This window comes from Cyclopterus lumpus, chromosome 21 (assembly GCF_009769545.1).
Source record: "Cyclopterus lumpus isolate fCycLum1 chromosome 21, fCycLum1.pri, whole genome shotgun sequence".
Classification (NCBI taxonomy): domain Eukaryota; kingdom Metazoa; phylum Chordata; class Actinopteri; order Perciformes; family Cyclopteridae; genus Cyclopterus; species Cyclopterus lumpus.
This window is the reverse complement of record NC_046986.1, coordinates 18,595,767-18,611,757: the sequence shown is the minus strand read 5'-3', so window position 1 is coordinate 18,611,757 and position 15,991 is coordinate 18,595,767. Positions and strand designations below refer to the sequence as shown.

The 15,991-nt window shown below is 43.7% G+C and overlaps 4 protein-coding genes across 4 annotated transcripts; 2 read left to right on the top strand and 2 right to left on the bottom strand.

The window, feature by feature from the left end:
• The first annotated feature begins 1,333 nt into the window (after positions 1–1,333).
• Positions 1,334–2,682, top strand: crygs2 (crystallin, gamma S2). The gene is made up of 3 exons (XM_034561160.1): positions 1,334–1,342; positions 1,636–1,878; positions 2,410–2,682. Exons 1-3 carry the CDS (start codon positions 1,334–1,336, stop codon positions 2,680–2,682), a joined length of 525 nt encoding a protein of 174 aa, XP_034417051.1.
• A 46-nt stretch (positions 2,683–2,728) lies between these two features.
• Positions 2,729–6,723, bottom strand: lcmt2 (leucine carboxyl methyltransferase 2; the record flags this gene model as incomplete). The annotated part of the gene is given in 11 exon segments (XM_034561885.1): positions 2,729–3,471; positions 3,654–3,789; positions 3,880–4,015; positions 4,113–4,244; positions 4,246–4,382; positions 4,571–4,727; positions 4,835–4,975; positions 4,978–4,999; positions 5,096–5,177; positions 5,609–5,733; positions 6,682–6,723. Coding segments are annotated over 11 exon segments (1,275 nt in total), but the record flags the coding sequence as incomplete, so codon positions are not given.
• Positions 6,724–7,163: 440 nt separating this feature from the next.
• rab5b (RAB5B, member RAS oncogene family) lies at positions 7,164–11,490 on the top strand. Its single transcript, XM_034561159.1, has 6 exons — positions 7,164–7,290; positions 8,053–8,376; positions 8,474–8,625; positions 9,043–9,165; positions 9,621–9,714; positions 10,187–11,490. The coding sequence occupies exons 2-6, from the start codon at positions 8,211–8,213 to the stop codon at positions 10,300–10,302; spliced, it is 651 nt and encodes a 216-aa protein (XP_034417050.1). The 5' UTR covers positions 7,164–7,290; positions 8,053–8,210; the 3' UTR covers positions 10,303–11,490.
• On the bottom strand, positions 11,194–15,867 carry dbr1 (debranching RNA lariats 1). The gene is made up of 9 exons (XM_034561158.1): positions 15,718–15,867; positions 14,908–15,238; positions 14,690–14,814; positions 14,520–14,600; positions 14,355–14,440; positions 14,037–14,261; positions 13,822–13,899; positions 13,585–13,730; positions 11,194–13,298 (listed from the first exon to the last, which is right to left on the bottom strand). Exons 2-9 carry the CDS (start codon positions 15,102–15,104, stop codon positions 12,530–12,532), a joined length of 1,707 nt encoding a protein of 568 aa, XP_034417049.1. The 5' UTR covers positions 15,105–15,238; positions 15,718–15,867; the 3' UTR covers positions 11,194–12,529.
• Between the last annotated feature and the right edge of the window lie 124 nt (positions 15,868–15,991).

Sequence of the window (15,991 nt, the reverse complement as noted above, 5' to 3'; positions counted from 1 at the left end):
TCTTTGGTCTAATGGGAATTCTTCTGTTCATCAGAGTAAAGAAATATATACATTGAAATGAATTCCAATCCTACAGTAGTAGTAGTATTTGTTGCATCTGAGGTTATGCAACACTGCTAGTTCAATGTAACTAAGTGGGTTTACTCAAGTACCGTACTTAAGTACAATTTTGAGGTACTTGTACTTTAGTTGAGCATTTCGATTTTAATGCAACGTTATACTTCTCACCTCAGAGGGGACGTTTTACTCCACTTCATTTATCTGACAGTTTTTCGGTACTTTACAGATTATTAATACAAAACATCAACAAAGAACTTGTCTTAATATTAAAGGGTTATGCTACTCAGCAGTCTATAAAATAATAATAATAAACCTTCACCAACTGCAACATGAATGCATGAATAATAATAATCCAATAATTTAATATAATATATATTCTAAAATGGGACATTCTGCTTAATGAACACATGTACTTTTAAGTATTCAGATGCTGATATTTTTTTACTTTTACTCCAGCAAGATATTGCATGCAGGACTTTTACTTGAAAGTATTTATACACTAATACTTTCACTAAAGTAAAATAACTGTCTGACTTCAATCACTGCTAACTTGTATTCCCATTTTGCACCTCTTTTCTCCAACTTCCTTTGCCGTTAAAAAAACTTTACATACAAAAGCATGATTCTACATTAAAATGGATGCATTTGTAGTAATAATTAAATATACAATCAAATACAGTATATGCACTATACCACCCTTTTCTTCAAGAGAAGTTCTAATTGTTATACTCTACTGATAATAATTAACTAGTTTTACTTGTGAAGGAGTATTCTCACAGTTGCTTATTTTACTCAAATAAAAGATCGGAATACTTCTTCCATCACCAAACAATGCTCTATCTGGATTCATCCATAAGGCAGAAATGAGTTGGCAGGTTGGGGGCAAGCTGCTGGAGCTGGCATGTGTAACATGGTGCGAGAGCCGGAGCGTAGTGGTGGTGGTGGGTGTTGGTGGGTGGGCACTGGACCCAGCCAGTAGAGAAGTGGGGTCAATGGACGCTGACCATGCTCGGCCATTATGCCGTAATCCTTCCTCGCTTTTCTGGAAAAACTGAATAGCACTAGAATCACTGACTCAATTTTTGGATCTCATTTTCATGACAAAGCGATTGTTCCCCTTTTGCCTCTGCCGTTGCTGTTTATAAACGTGGGAAAGCGGGGATATAAAAAGGGACCGGTGGGGGGCCGGTGAAACATCGAGACCTCAGAGGAACCACCACCACCAGCAGCATCACTTAACATCACCAGGGCTACCCCACACCTTGCATCCAAGATGGGCAGGGTGAGTTCAGGCACAGTGGGACTGGCATTGACAACGAGTCGGTGGCATGGAGGTCAAGAGTGAACGTGTGGGTTTAAAGTGGTGGACAATGCTGTATATGTGACCCTCTCTGCAGGGATGTTGGGGTTTGAACCTCCAGCTGAAAAGCTGGAGGTTCAAAGCTGCACTCTGCATTGGAAAACATCACCAGAAGAATGCTTATCAAGGCTTTTTTTGGAAAGTTTGTGACAAATGGTAATACTTGACCTTTCTAAGAGAGATAAGACCATGTGTTGTTGCCCCCCCCCCCCCAGATTGTCTTCTACGAGGACAAGAACTTCAAGGGACGTCGCTATGAGTGCGACAGCGACTGCTCGGACTTCCATGCCTACCTGAGCCGCTGCAACTCCATCCGGGTGGAGAGTGGGGCCTGGGTGGTGTACGAACGGCCCAACTACATGGGCTACCAGTACGTCCTGACCAGTGGGGAGTACCCAGAGTACCAGCGCTGGATGGGCCTCAACGACCGCCTCAGCTCCAGCAAGATGGTCCACTTCGTAAGTCGGCCATCGCCTCTGATCTGACATACAGTATGAACACTTTTTTTTACTGAGTGTGCAGATCTCTTAACGAACCACCAAGAACAACAACAAAAAAGCTGATGAACGTAACAGGAGAGAAACAAACTGATAACTGATCACAGAGGTCGTGCTGTGGCATCGGTGCTACCAGTGACTGCAGGGCTTTGTCAATGTAGACTAATACGTGGGGTCAGTCTATCAATATGTCCGGGCCTTGGTTCAACTGACCCACAGCTTGCAGGCAAATTCAGGGACGCCACTTTCATACAAAGATTAATCCAGTTTGTGCAGGCTGCATGAGTACAGTTTTGCGCTATAATTTGTAATCCACACTATAACCACGCTGAGCCTATTTATGTATGCAGTGCTACAGATGCAAATCTCATCTCCCTATATATCTCCCCCCATCCCCTTTTCTCTTCCCCCACACTCTCACACTCTCCGTCTATCTTTCACTTAACCCCCCTCCCACCCATCTTTCCCCTGCTTCCTCCCGTCACCCTCCAGACCAGCGGGACCCAGTACAAAATGCAGCTGTATGAGAAGGAAGACTTCGGGGGCCAGGCCTTCGAGGCCACAGAGGACTGTCCCGCTCTCCTGGAGAAGTTCCGCTGGAGGGAGGTCAACTCCTGCAAGATCTTCGAGGGCTGGTGGGTCTTCTACGAGCACCCCAACTACCGCGGGCGCCAGTACTTCCTGGAGAAGGGGGAATACCGCAAGCCTGGCGACTGGGGTGCCGTCAGTGCTACTGTCCAGTCCTTCAGGCGCTTCACCGAATGATCTGACGTCCAACCAAATGTTAAAAGAAAAAAAACGACTTAATAAGTTGATATTTTACTTAGATTTTAATTTACTATTTTGTGATTGGGAACTGAGGTCTCACACATAATAATAAAAAAATGAACAGTAAGCAGACTTTTTCATACATGAGTTGTTAATGTCTTTTGAACCTTCTCAGTTTAAAAGCTACTTTCCTTTAGGAACTTTCATTTTATGTGGACTTTGGCAGCCCCTGTGGACAAAGGTGGTTTCTGTTTCCCTTTCAAAAACCTCTCATTCTACTGCAGCAGAGTTTGATAGTCTGCAACTTCCAGTCCTGGTTCTCTCGTGCCTCCATTCCCCCCAGCGGGCCCAGCAATGTGGTGTAGCTGTTGGCTCCCAGCGGGGACCGGCGGAGCAGCAAACCGGCGGAGCAGCGAACCGGTCGCACCGCTGACAAGCATTAAGAATAACTACATAGAAATAGCCGATCTTCTCTCCGACGGTCTTGTTTAATTACGGGGGTCATATCGAAGCATCAGCATTAGACTGAGACTGTTTCAGAACCAGATAAAAGTTCCTCACAGTAACTTTTTGTCGCTGATTTCAGTAGCTTTCAGTCACACAGAGACACTTTAAGCTACTTCATCCTAGTGCAGGTCTGAGGTCCATAGTGACCGGCTGAAGGTTGAAGTGGGTCCCAAAAGAGAAACAGTTTCCTCCCCCACCCATCAGGAGCAGCTCTGGTTCTTCAGACTCCGTCAGCTCGGAGCAGAATGAGTGGAGCATCAGCGGCCACGGCACCGAGGTCTAGAGATGGCAGAACACACAGAGGTGTATCCGTTAGTATCTTCTTAAAAGGCTCAATCCTGAGGCTAACTGATCTATTAAGCTGCATCGTTACGATATTTAATTCCATGTCGCGACTGATGCCACTTTTCAGGGATCAAACCCAGGCCTTTGCAGCCTGAGGTTGATGCATGTTAACTGACCGTGTCCAGGCTGAACTCCAAAGTGCTGCGCGTGGCGAGGTCGATCATCATGACGCCCGGTACACCATCTGAATGCAGCCAGACTCCACCAACCACAACCAGATTTTCCCCAATCATGTGGGCAGAGTGAGAGTACCTAAAACAAAGCAGAACACTTCAGGACATGGTCTTTTTCTCTCTCCGAACTGAATGGTGTGAAAGTCATGAGCTTTGAAAAGCTACAGACCTGGGAACAGGAGAGGGCCGCAGCTCTATTCTGTCCCAGGAGAGGCCTCCTGGGACAGAATAGAGCAGGAAGTAGCCGTCACCCAGAGCTGCCTCCGATTCTGTCTTTCCACCAAACACAAACAGAAAGCTTTTGCCTGCAAAAAAGAAAGAAAAAGAGAGAGCTTTGTTGTATAATAAATAAAGATATGAAAACAAACATGAAAAAGAATGAGACTTCCCGTTTCATCTCACCTGTGTGACTGACTATAGCAGCAGTGTGCCTCCATCGGGTCGCTGGTGAATCACCTGTACAGACCACCTGCTCGACACAAAGCTTTCCCGGGTCTCCGTCCTCTGAGTCGAGAGGACCAGGTGGACCTTGGTGGTCCAGGGTTACTCTTCAGTTTGAGGAAATGATCTTGCATGATGCGACCAAAGGGATCGCGTGGTTGTATCTGCTCATACATGGCAAAGAGGGACTGGGGGAGGAGCTTTGCCACCCAACTAATGACAGCATCTGACCTGGAAGTCACAACAGCATTTGCATCATAGCTGGACAACCACAGCTGACACAATGATCATGTTTATTTTGCTCGATGTTGTAATAATATAATTCAAAGTAGGTGATTAAAAAATTCTACTCTTTATATTATGTATGAAACCAAAGGGGGTGATATGGTCCCCTAAATAGACCAAATTGCATTCCTTGCCATTGTGTTTCCATGTAGGTGAGCACCACTTCAGAGAGAATTAGAGTGGGGGCAGCCCAGTCCAGACCAGCTGCACCCAGAGCCTCTTCCACCCGGGACTCCTCTCTAACGTCCACCCCGAGCAGATGGTAGTGACCACTGGACACGTACACAGGTCCTGAAGACACAGGGGCAGACGTACACTTCAGAAATCTCCCTTATTTGATATTTGACAAAAGAAAATCTCTTTGAGTCTCAATGAAACGCGTGGGGGAAATGACAAACCTGTCGGAGAAGCTAAATGGGGTTCTAACAGCCCCCTCAGTGCATCATTGGAACGAATCAGGGCCGCCTTGTGCCGGGCGACGTCGGGAAAATCGACTTCAAACACAACAGCCCCGTCAAGTGCTTCATCTGCGTGGAGGCGAACCCTGCGCCCAAAGGAAGAATCTAACAAAAAAAAGGGAGGGTGGCGTATCAGATACAAAGCCTCTCCTTTCCCACTTTCTATATTAAAGAGTGTCGAACAATATGCCGCTAACTTGCCTGTCTCTTGGGGCAGTTTTCAGTAATGTGGAGGAAGGTTCTCACACAGTGGTCCACAGCTTTCCAGCGCACATAGTACCCCCTAAAACATACAATTACACCAAATACTTTTATTTGCAATAACAGGTTATTATTGTTATTAATGTACACTGTGGTCCTTATACTACTATCAACAATTTAAGGACATAATACTGAGCTCTAAGGATCTGTCATAGACACTATTTTATAATATTTTATAACAGATAAATATATTAAAAAGTAGATTAATCCATATGAAAATCCTGATTTGATTTCCTGTCATTGACATAATTTGTGTTTCATATCCTTGCAGTACATGCGAGTATTTCGACTCGTTACTCGTCTCATCTCATGGATCAGGATTCACAGTCACAGTACGACTCCTGTATGCGGTGGTTCTTCGCCAGTGCATAAATGATGTCCATTTATCACGCTACCACTGTCCACCAAGGCCGAACACAATGCATGTGCAAAGCGATGTGTGACCCTGCTGACCTGTTGATGAGCGGGGCTCTCCTGGCCACTTTCCACACAAAGTGTTGAAGGAAGACGTCCTGGAAGTAGCTCCTTGCTGCAGCGGACACCTTGCTCACCACACTGCTGTCGTTGGTTCCCTGAACCTGGATCAAACCACAGCAAAAATAAACAACAAAAACACAGAGCTATCAGAACTGTAAATGCATGAGCATGTGACCAGAATTATTTACTTTTTTAGCCAGTGATGGAGGGAATATTCAGATTCTTTGCTTGACTAAAAGTAGCAACATCGCAAAGTAAAAGTCCTCCACTGAAATTATTAAAAGAACGTGGGTATTTTTGGCAAGATGTACTTGGTAAAGTATCAATTGAAGCAGAAAAATGTGTTGTTATACTATCATCAGAATAAGCTTTATTGGCCATGTATTGTGTATACATACAAGGAATTTGACCCTGCTCTCAACATAAATCCACAAAAATAGACAAATAAACAAAAAACAAGTAGAACAAAAGGTAAGCATAAACATTTAAACTACTATGTACACATAAATATAAATATACACACAAAAGTATAACTAAATATATATATATAAATATATATGAACATATAACACAACAATGACAATGAAGTGGTGATAATAGTGCAATGATGCAGAGTGCAAGGATGAATATATATGGAAAGATTGTCACAGGATACGTTGTGTACATGAGGTAGGTGGAATATATATATATCAATATATAAAATTAAGAATATATTGGGACCGAATTGTTGCACATTATTGGATTACTAGTGTATTAATGTACACTGCATACGTAGCATTGTTTAGTTGCAGTAGGGTGAGATCAAGCTACTCTTTCAAGCATTGTAAAAGTTGAATTTACAACAATCCTACATATTTTATAATGTGAGCTAATTTAAGCTGTCAATAACATGTAGAGGATTGAGAAGCACAATCTCCCCCTCTGAATTGCAGAAGACTAGAAGCATGAAGTGGCATGTAATGGAAATTGCATGTATGTACCTCAAGTGTGTCATACTTAGATCATGTTTTGCTCGCTCTAACATTAATGAATGGATAACTTAGACTTACCGCGGTGTCCTTTCCTGCTTCTTTCTGTTTGCCGTTGGTATAATGTCAGCTATCGCAGGTAAACTCCAACAAACAACTGTGTATTAGTTATATAAATATTAACGTTTTTTTTGTATTTAGACAAATCTACATATCGAAATAATTCAAACATCCTTCGTGTGGAAAAGACTTCCGAGTGCCTTCGTATCTGCGCTCCAGCGCCCCCTGCGGCCTGGAGGCCACATTACGAAAACTCCCGTGGTCAATGAACGCCATTCAAAAGCCGACTCATATTATTTACACATTAAGGGTAACTTCGCGTGAGTGCGGTGGTAAAACACGTGACTCGGCCTCGATTACACCTGTTGTTGTGAATTTAACACATCTTGTTTTCGGCCGCTAAAAACAACAGATACAAGTGAGTCCACATGAGTACGTTTAGTGGAAACTGAAGAATGTAAAAATGTGAAGTCACCGAATGGGCTGTTGCGTTCTGGTTTGACAATGCGGCACTCAGTGCGCATGCGCCAGTTTACAGGAAGTGTTAACGTTTTCGTTCTACCAGCTGTTAGCCAAATTGTCAACAGTCAAGCTTGCGATACCTGCATTGCTGAAACGACGGGTTATAAGGTGAATACTCTTACATTTCTCTCTCTACAGCTTTACGTCATTTAGACCGACTGTTAGCGTTTTCGTGCTTAATCGGGCGTCGAAATATGAATTCAGTTTTGTCCCGTTAGCACATAACGCAACATGATAACGGGGGTCTGGTGATGTGATAACGTTTACTGGAGGCAGTATCCTGAACGTCTCGCGGTGACGTCCTGCAGCAATGCCAGACGCGGTGTCATGCGGCGTCGAGGTCTGAGGAATATGACCGGTTTGCTGCAGTGATGGACGTTTCAGCATTAGTGTCTATGGGAGACACCAATTTGAGGCGCAGCATCCCACATTTCTCTGCGTGATAAAGGGACACTGCTAACAACGGGAAATGTTTTCAAACTGTGAATCCGTGAGCACAGAGGAGACATTCAGGGCTGTTAAACGTCAAAGCAATGCAGCTGCAAAGATCTTCCTGCCAACACAAAGCAAAACACTAATCCTAGTGGGGTTCTTTTTTGTTGAGAAAGAAATAACACTGTAAGGTGGGATGTGGACACAGAAGACAATTCAGGGCTTGTAAATGTAACATAAATAAATAAGTATGCAGTTGGATTGCTATTCCTCGAATTCATTTTAGATCTGCAGCTTATGAAACTCTAATCTTTGGACTTTCTTGGTGCCCTGGAGGAGGCGTGAAGTTGCATTGAAGAATACAATAAAAGTGTGTATGAGCAAAGCCATGATGTAATCTTGCACCCAAACAAAACGTTCAATGCTTCATGTATACAGAGGTGAAGACATCCTCAGCGAGAATCGACTACGCTCGGGGAAAAGGCAGCGCAGGTGACTGACACATCCCAGAAGCACCCATCTCCACCCCAGGGAGGAGGCCCAGCCGCCCACCCCACCCCCCTTCCCCCCGCCGCTGACTCCTACACGGGTTCAGTATGAGCTCCAGAGGGAGTGGAGGCCGCTCCAACGGCACACTACCACAGACCAAGATCTGCCAGTTCAAGTTGGTGCTGCTGGGCGACATGGCCGTGGGCAAGTCCAGCCTGGTGCTGCGCTTCGTCAAAGGCCAGTTCGACGAGTTCCAGGAGACGACTATCGGAGGTGAATGTGGAATGTGTGTTGGTTTGCAATACTCATCGGGTGATTTAAAGAAACGCATGTTAACCTGTCATTTCCCCCTCACATCTTTCATCTCCAGCTGCGTTCCTGGCTCAGTCGGTGTGTCTCGATGACACCACAGTAAAGTTTGAGATCTGGGACACCGCAGGACAGGAGCGATACCACAGCCTGGCTCCCATGTACTACCGCGGCGCTCAGGCCGCCATTGTCGTCTTTGACATCACCAAGCCGGTATAGTGTGAACAGATTCCAATCGCTACTTGTTTGTGTAGATCTGGGCGATAATGACAACATGGAGACTAAATACTGTTCACGGTAAAAACTGTTGTAGCCCGCAAAAAGTGTTTGTCAGACTTTTATAGTGTAGCAGCCAAAACAAATGCATGAAGAAATGATTTGAATAAACTGAAACACAGCCTTTACAGCAATAACTTACTACATGACAATATTAGATCAAAACGGACAATCTGATATTATCATGTAGCAGTATACCCAGCATCAACTTTAGGAGTCTGCTCCCTAACTGATAAATATGCTGATGTTGATGTATCGCCCATGCACAGCCTCTGTGACCTCTGCCATTGTTGGCTGGTATTTGCACCTGTGTGCGTTGGTGGTTAATCTGACCTTGGTGCCGTGTTTGTGCAGGAGACCTTTGAGAGAGCCAAGGCCTGGGTGAAGGAGCTGCAGAGGCAGGCCAGTCCGAACATTGTTATTGCTCTGGCCGGGAACAAGGCCGACCTGGCGGAGAGGAGACTTGTGGAGTATGAGGTAAGCAACCAGATGGGGGGCTGTAACCTAACTAGTAACTGCTAGATACGACAGGTAATGGATTGTAGCAGTAATTATTATTATTATTGGCTGCTTATTGGGTGCTTTAAGTCGCAAGGGTCATGTGTAAGGCTGGCATAGTTTGTGATGTTAGAGGATGGCGCCAATGCTATTCAATGAATTTGCACTTCCTCATGCTTGTGTACTCAACTATGAAAAGATTAGATAATAGGGCACAAGGATCTGTTAATCAAATAGTACCTATTTGGCTGCATTCAAATACTGGTGCTGAAGTTTTTTGCAAAAGCTGCACGTCACAGCTGAGATACATTTTTTTCACACACTTGTAGATAAAACACATTTGTTCTTTTCAGCTTTAGGCTTTTTTAAAAAAAAGTTTATGTTTTTGAAAATTCCCGCTGATGTTTTATTTGTTTGTGTGTTGTATGGAAAAGGACGCCCAGACGTATGCTGAAGACACCGGCTTGCTCTTCATGGAGACCTCTGCTAAGACGGCCATGAACGTCAACGAGCTCTTCCTGGCCATCGGTGGGTCTTCTCTCATTTACATAAGAAAACCCCCCCAAAAAACACAACTTTTATTTCAAAAGAGAATGAAACTTAAGTCGTAGGAGTGAAATGAGTGGGAAATTAAGCCACGAGTCAACGAACAAGAGATAACATGTTGATTCTGATCTGGAGCCTAAATCCTTGAAAGGATCACCAGACATTGGGAGATGTGAGGAATACACATTTTTAAAAAATGAAGCACATTTAATGTTGTTTCAGGATGTTTTTAACAAAGATAAACAGATGATTTAAAAAAAAAAATTAGATGGATCTATGAGAATCTTTCACTTTTTTGGGTGTGGATCTGAATCCAGATGTTGATACGGGAATTCAAAATGTAATTAATCCTTTCAGTTTTTTATAATCTAGGTGGATATATTCACTCTCTGAGTTCTCTCTAGTTACAAAGTATGTTTTCTTTTAATGTAAAAATATTTCTTTGTTTTTGCAGCAAAAAAGATGCCAAAAACAGACACCCAGAACCCTACACATGCAGCGCGACACCGGGGGGTCAACCTCCAGGACCCAGACGCCCACTCCACCCGAGCCTGCTGTGGTGGGAACTAGACCTCCACGACCCCCACCAGTATTCCACCATCCGCACCACCAACCACAGCCCTTCAACCATCATGTCTCCTTCGGCCAACTTAAAGGGGTGGGGCCCCGATGCTGAGAAACACAGTATCCACTCACAACCCCTTACCCTCCATTCATCCTCCTGTCAGAGCAGACAGAAGTTCAAAGGAGAGAATAAAAGGAAAGGAAGAGCAGACGGAGTCGGAGGAAGACACAAAAATGTTCCCCGTCCGTGTCCCTCGTCCAACGAGTGCGTTTGGGGAAAATTACAAAGAGGAAGAAATAGAATGCGGAAGACAGTGGCAAGCCTGTTGTAGTATTTAGCACACATTTGTGAAGTTTCTTTCGTGTTCATCCTGCCTTGCATCATTTCGGTCACAGCCCTGATTTCGTGGCAAACGGCCTAGAAAGGAGAGAGAAAAAGAAAAGAAGGGGCCTAGACATAAAACAACAAAAAAAAGCCACATTTTGAGGTTGCGACTGCTTTCTTCGTCTACTTTTGTCAGAGCTCGCACCCGCTTGCTTTGCCTCCTCCAACGCCTGAATCAATCAAACCCCGCTGTGAATAATGCTTCATAATGTACCCCTGGAATGATCCCATCGTTTGTAATCCTTTCCCGACCTTCCATGAGATCCACGGCACGGTTTGCCGAGCATAACTCCATTTGTACGTATATTTATTGTCCCGTTGTGTTGACTCCTCCCACTTGCGTTTCTCTAAACTTGACACAACTCGCTGACTTTACTTTGTGTCTCTCATTGATCAGACTTGCTTGTTTAACAAAAGGTTGCTGAAGTGCCGTGTTCCCAAAAATATTTAGGGTTTTAATGTTTCAGTGCTCATACGGGCAAAATGTGAAGCACCAATACGGACTTGATCTGAAGTGTTTGTGTGTGACTTTAATATTATGTATGATCAGAAAACTGTTCACTAATTACATCTGTAGCAGAAAATGTATCCCTCAAACACAAAGAAAGTAATACTGCATTTAAAACAAGACTTACTAAATCTCTTTATTCAATAAAAAGCTTAATATCACTTTTTGATTGTTACATTGAGTGATGGAGCTAATTGTAGTAGCAGGCAATTTGGTTGTCCATCTATGGCTCTTTGCCCAGATTATAGGATATATTGGGATAGGAATGAGATTTCTAATAAACCTGTAGGAGAAAATGTGACCATGTTGTGTCCCTCATCTGTCCTTTAGTCCTGACGCTAAGTTGTTGGTGAAATGGTTTTATTTATTAATTTAACTTGCTCGTCAAACAGAGCTGTGTGCCCTGGTTGCTGTCCGAGGCTTTTCTAAAGTGAATTGAAGAAAACGCACACAAAAAAAACTAAACAAAGTGCCTATTCCCGGGTTTCTTATTTTCTGTGAATCATGTCTCGTTTGCTTCGTAGGCAAAGTACAGGAATACCATTTCTCTGACATTGGCTTGTACTCTAAACCAATAGCGTGGCACCCTGTTGTTAGGCTATACTGTATCGGCTCTTTGTATGGATGTAAAGAGATCTTGTTGAATACACACTGTATGTTGTATATTGTCTGAATTCTAATGACATTTTTGATTTTAGCAGAGCACACCTGTGACCCTGGAATAGATCATTTAAATAGGCCTAAATAAATCTGTTGGATTTAAACTAATTTTGGTGTCCTGGAGAATCTTTTTGTTTTCCGATTCACAACCAGGCATACGGATCCTAAACATGGCTAAAAATCTCAACACTTTGACATTTAAATTACAATGCTATTCCCAAGAAATATTCAAATACAGAGTGTTCAATAAAGCTGTGAATGGCACTACGAGTGCAGAATGCTGGTCGCTTTTCTTTCACTTGCCTCGTGCTTCTGATGAAGTGAAACAAAAGACCTTAACAGACAAATGATAAGTTCCCCTTTGGGACTTTGAGGAGTGGCTGCACAATTATGTCAGTAGTTCATTTAAAAGCCAAACGGATATTTTAATTTCTCAGCCTCTTTACTCTTGAAATTATAAGTACAAAAATATTTTAACAAGAATCTATCCGTCTGCTTTTAGTGTGTTTTCATGAAGCCATACATCTCTTTCGTCACCTCTGTAGAAGTATAACAAGGCAGAAAGTAGATACATAACTTAATACAAAGTTTTACAAATCAATAAAATTGAGTATTGTACACCCCGTTACAAATGGTATGAAATGAGTCCTCACTTTTTGGCCTGCCCTGACCTCTAATCCTCACTCGTCGTCATCCTCCACTGTTGTATAGATGACCTGGTTTCTGCGTTTGATTCTGGGAGTTGTAACTTTACTGCCAGGAGCCTCGGCTTCGTCGCTGGTACGTTTTAGGGTAGGTAATGCTGAGGCATCATCATCATCGGCGACATCATCTTCGTCCTCGCAGGGTTCTTCCCTTTCTGCTCCAGGGCAAAGGTGAGCTGCCACTGCCGGGGTCGAGTGGGAGGGAGGTGGCAGGTTCATCAAGTGGGACAGATTAGTGGGCGAGGTATCCGATTTGGGCGCGGGCAGAACCATTCGGCCGGGGGTGTGGACTTCGCCTGCAGGTCCATCAGAGGGATTCTCTCCCCTTACTGCTAATATTGGGTTAGAGCTTCCGTCAACCTCCTCCTTTCCTTCCTCTTCCTCCCACTCATCCTCTATGGTGATCTCATCGGGATTATACGAACTCGACAATCCTGAAGTGTCGGTCGGGTACTCGCTGTGTTCGTCCGCACTTTCACCATCATCATCCCCTCCTGTGCCGGCCTGAATTCTGCTCAAGTTGCCACCTCCCTGCAAAGCATGGGCGTAGAGGTCAGTGAGCCCCAACGTAGCACAGAGCTCGGTCGTCTGAGGGTTGGTGTTACAGCTGGGGGAGGCATGCTGCTTGGGCCTTTTGGGGTCGTAGGGTTGCACAGTCTGGCTAAAGTTGTCTGGAATGGCAAGTTCGCCGCTGAAATCCTTCGCCACCTGCATCATCGCTGCTTCTGAAGGTCTGAAGTCCCACCTGATGGGGAAAGACAACAGCATGTGACATTGTGTTTACGTTAACTGCGAGAGAAGTCAATTTATTGACTGACAAATTGATTAAATTATTTTTTTCTAGCAGCAATTCAGAACATTATCCGTATCATGCTGGTCTTATATATAGATAAACTAAAAATGAAAGAGACAAGCGACAAATTCAATATAGTCACTCACACACACACACACACACACACACACACACACACACACACAGAGACACAGACACAGACACAGAGAGAGAGTAGGCAACTGCTACGTCTGCGTACCGTTCATGCAGGCCATTGTTCTCGGGGGGGTTCCAGGGGTGAGCGTTGGTGCTTTGTAGATTGTTGGTGGCCTTCAGAATAGCAAGCCACTCTGGATCATACTCAAGACCCTCAGATGAACCCGGTCTCTCTGCAACATCCACAATCTGCAACACAAGCGTACACATCATCATTTAAAAAAACATCACCTCTACACTTTCATCTAGACCTTTGTATATTTAACAACACAACTCTCACCTGTAAGAAGTCCCTGTAGGGCAGACATTTATCCAGGGAGAGGAACTTGGTCACACGTGGGGCAGCATTAGCTTTCGGCTAAAGACAAGAGTATTCACTGAGTTTGCGTACTACAGAGGTACCTAGAATTATTAAAGTCACTGTCTAAAATGTATCAGCGGCTAATACTGACCATAGCCGCAATTCAGCCTGTTGCAAAAGGCTGTCACACTCACCGGATGCTGCTTAACAGCAGCAAATTTCACATGAAGATGCGCAGAGAACCAGTATCTGGGCTGAAGGTGAGCTAGGAGCTCCTCAGCTGCAGGACTTCCCAGAGAGTTGGACTCCACTTCCTGACGCAGAAACTTCTTCTTTCTCAACAGTTCCGCTGTACTACCATGGTGGTAGATTCCACGAGGCCAGTCATGGCTCATGAAAATGTCTATGGGCATCTGGATCTTTGTGGAAATAAAGATTTATGAATACATGACATTTAGATAAATAAACATTGAATATTTTTTAATATATGCACAAGTTGAATCAACATTTACCTGTTTCAGTTTGAATACCTCAATATTTCGGACGTGATATACACTTCGAAGTGTACTGGGATCGTATGGAGGGAATTCATGGTGACCTTAAAGCGCACACATTTCTCATAAACATACTGCAGAGTGTGTATAACTTTAGACAGGAAAAAATATATATAATCTCACCCCTTCGGTAGTCATGTGATTTAAAGATTCCAGATATGCCACCAATTCTAATCCCTTTGTAGCGAACAACACCAGCATAACCTGTGGAAACATAGCCCAGTCATGTCTGGGAATTAACAGAGAAGACAGGTGGGTAAAATAATCACATGTACCGTCTTGCTGGTCCCTACCTAGATAATAAATGTTGGGTGCCACCCAGCCGCCATACGGCAGCTCCTGCAGGTGGTTGGAAGCCTCATGGTTCCCTCCAATGAAGATGGTCAGGACGGGAGCCTTCTTCTCTCCAGAATAGTATCTGCATCAAAGACGGTAATATTAAAGTATGAAATGCTCACTCATATGTTGCCTCTTTTTTTGTTTAAAGACAAAACAACAAAAAATAACTGACTTGTAGAAGGTCTGCATCATTCTGTACTTGAGTGGTATAGCCATACAGTTCATGTCTCCTTCATTTCGAGCCGCTTGGAAGTCTCCACAGCAAAGCAGCAGGTCCACTTTTACCGCTTCCTTTTTCTCAAGGTAGCCGATTGTCTCGTAGATTTTGTCCAGCTCTCCATGGCAACAGCCCTCTACCGCGATTTTCATGCTGCAGAAAGGTAAGCCGCTAATTCCAAGATTAAAAAAAGAATACACAGTGAAGGGTTGGCTTGAATTCTGTGCCCACTGAGGGGCCGTCAGCCTCCACACACAGGGATGTCGAGGGCCTGTTCCTTTATGATCTGCGAGAACATAAACAAAACAACATTAATGCAATTTCTTTTATTAAAAGGTATGATAGGACATCAATCGTCAGGATTTTAAGAGTCAAAGATCTTGAATTACTCGCAAGACTGCATTGACAGTTTTTTGTTGTTGCTGTGAATACTAATGATGTTGTTCAAATTGGTGAACATCCCTTTTAAATAAGAGTATGGATAACAACAGACAGTGTCGTGTTTCATACACGACACTGGTGGGAGGGGAACAAAATGTAAACAGCAGAACTGCACGTGACCACTTTTACAAAAATGTAATATTCAGTGATGCACCCGACTAAACTTGCACATTTTAATCTTTTAATATATGACTTAAAGTGACTGCTGCTACTTTCATTCGGCCCCACATGCGTGTCCATAACATGCTAGCGAGGCTACGTACTTAATCCAACAGTGCGCATACAAACAAAAACAAAACACTGGCAATCAAACAGTGTACTTACAGCGACGGGTGAATAACTGAAGAGTATTCTCGTCGCGTTTTATACACCGTAAAGTTACACACTTTTACTTAAAACCATGTTTATTTCACGGGTACGCAGGCGACGCGACAGAATTAATTTTCCCACCTTCCGGCTACCACTTACGCGCATGCGCAAGACGTCACCAATTTAAGGAAAAACTACTTTCAAATTGTGGCCGCAGATTCAACACAGAAAAATGGAACGCCTTTTTTCGATATATACTTAATGTTTAGTATGCATATAGTTACATTCA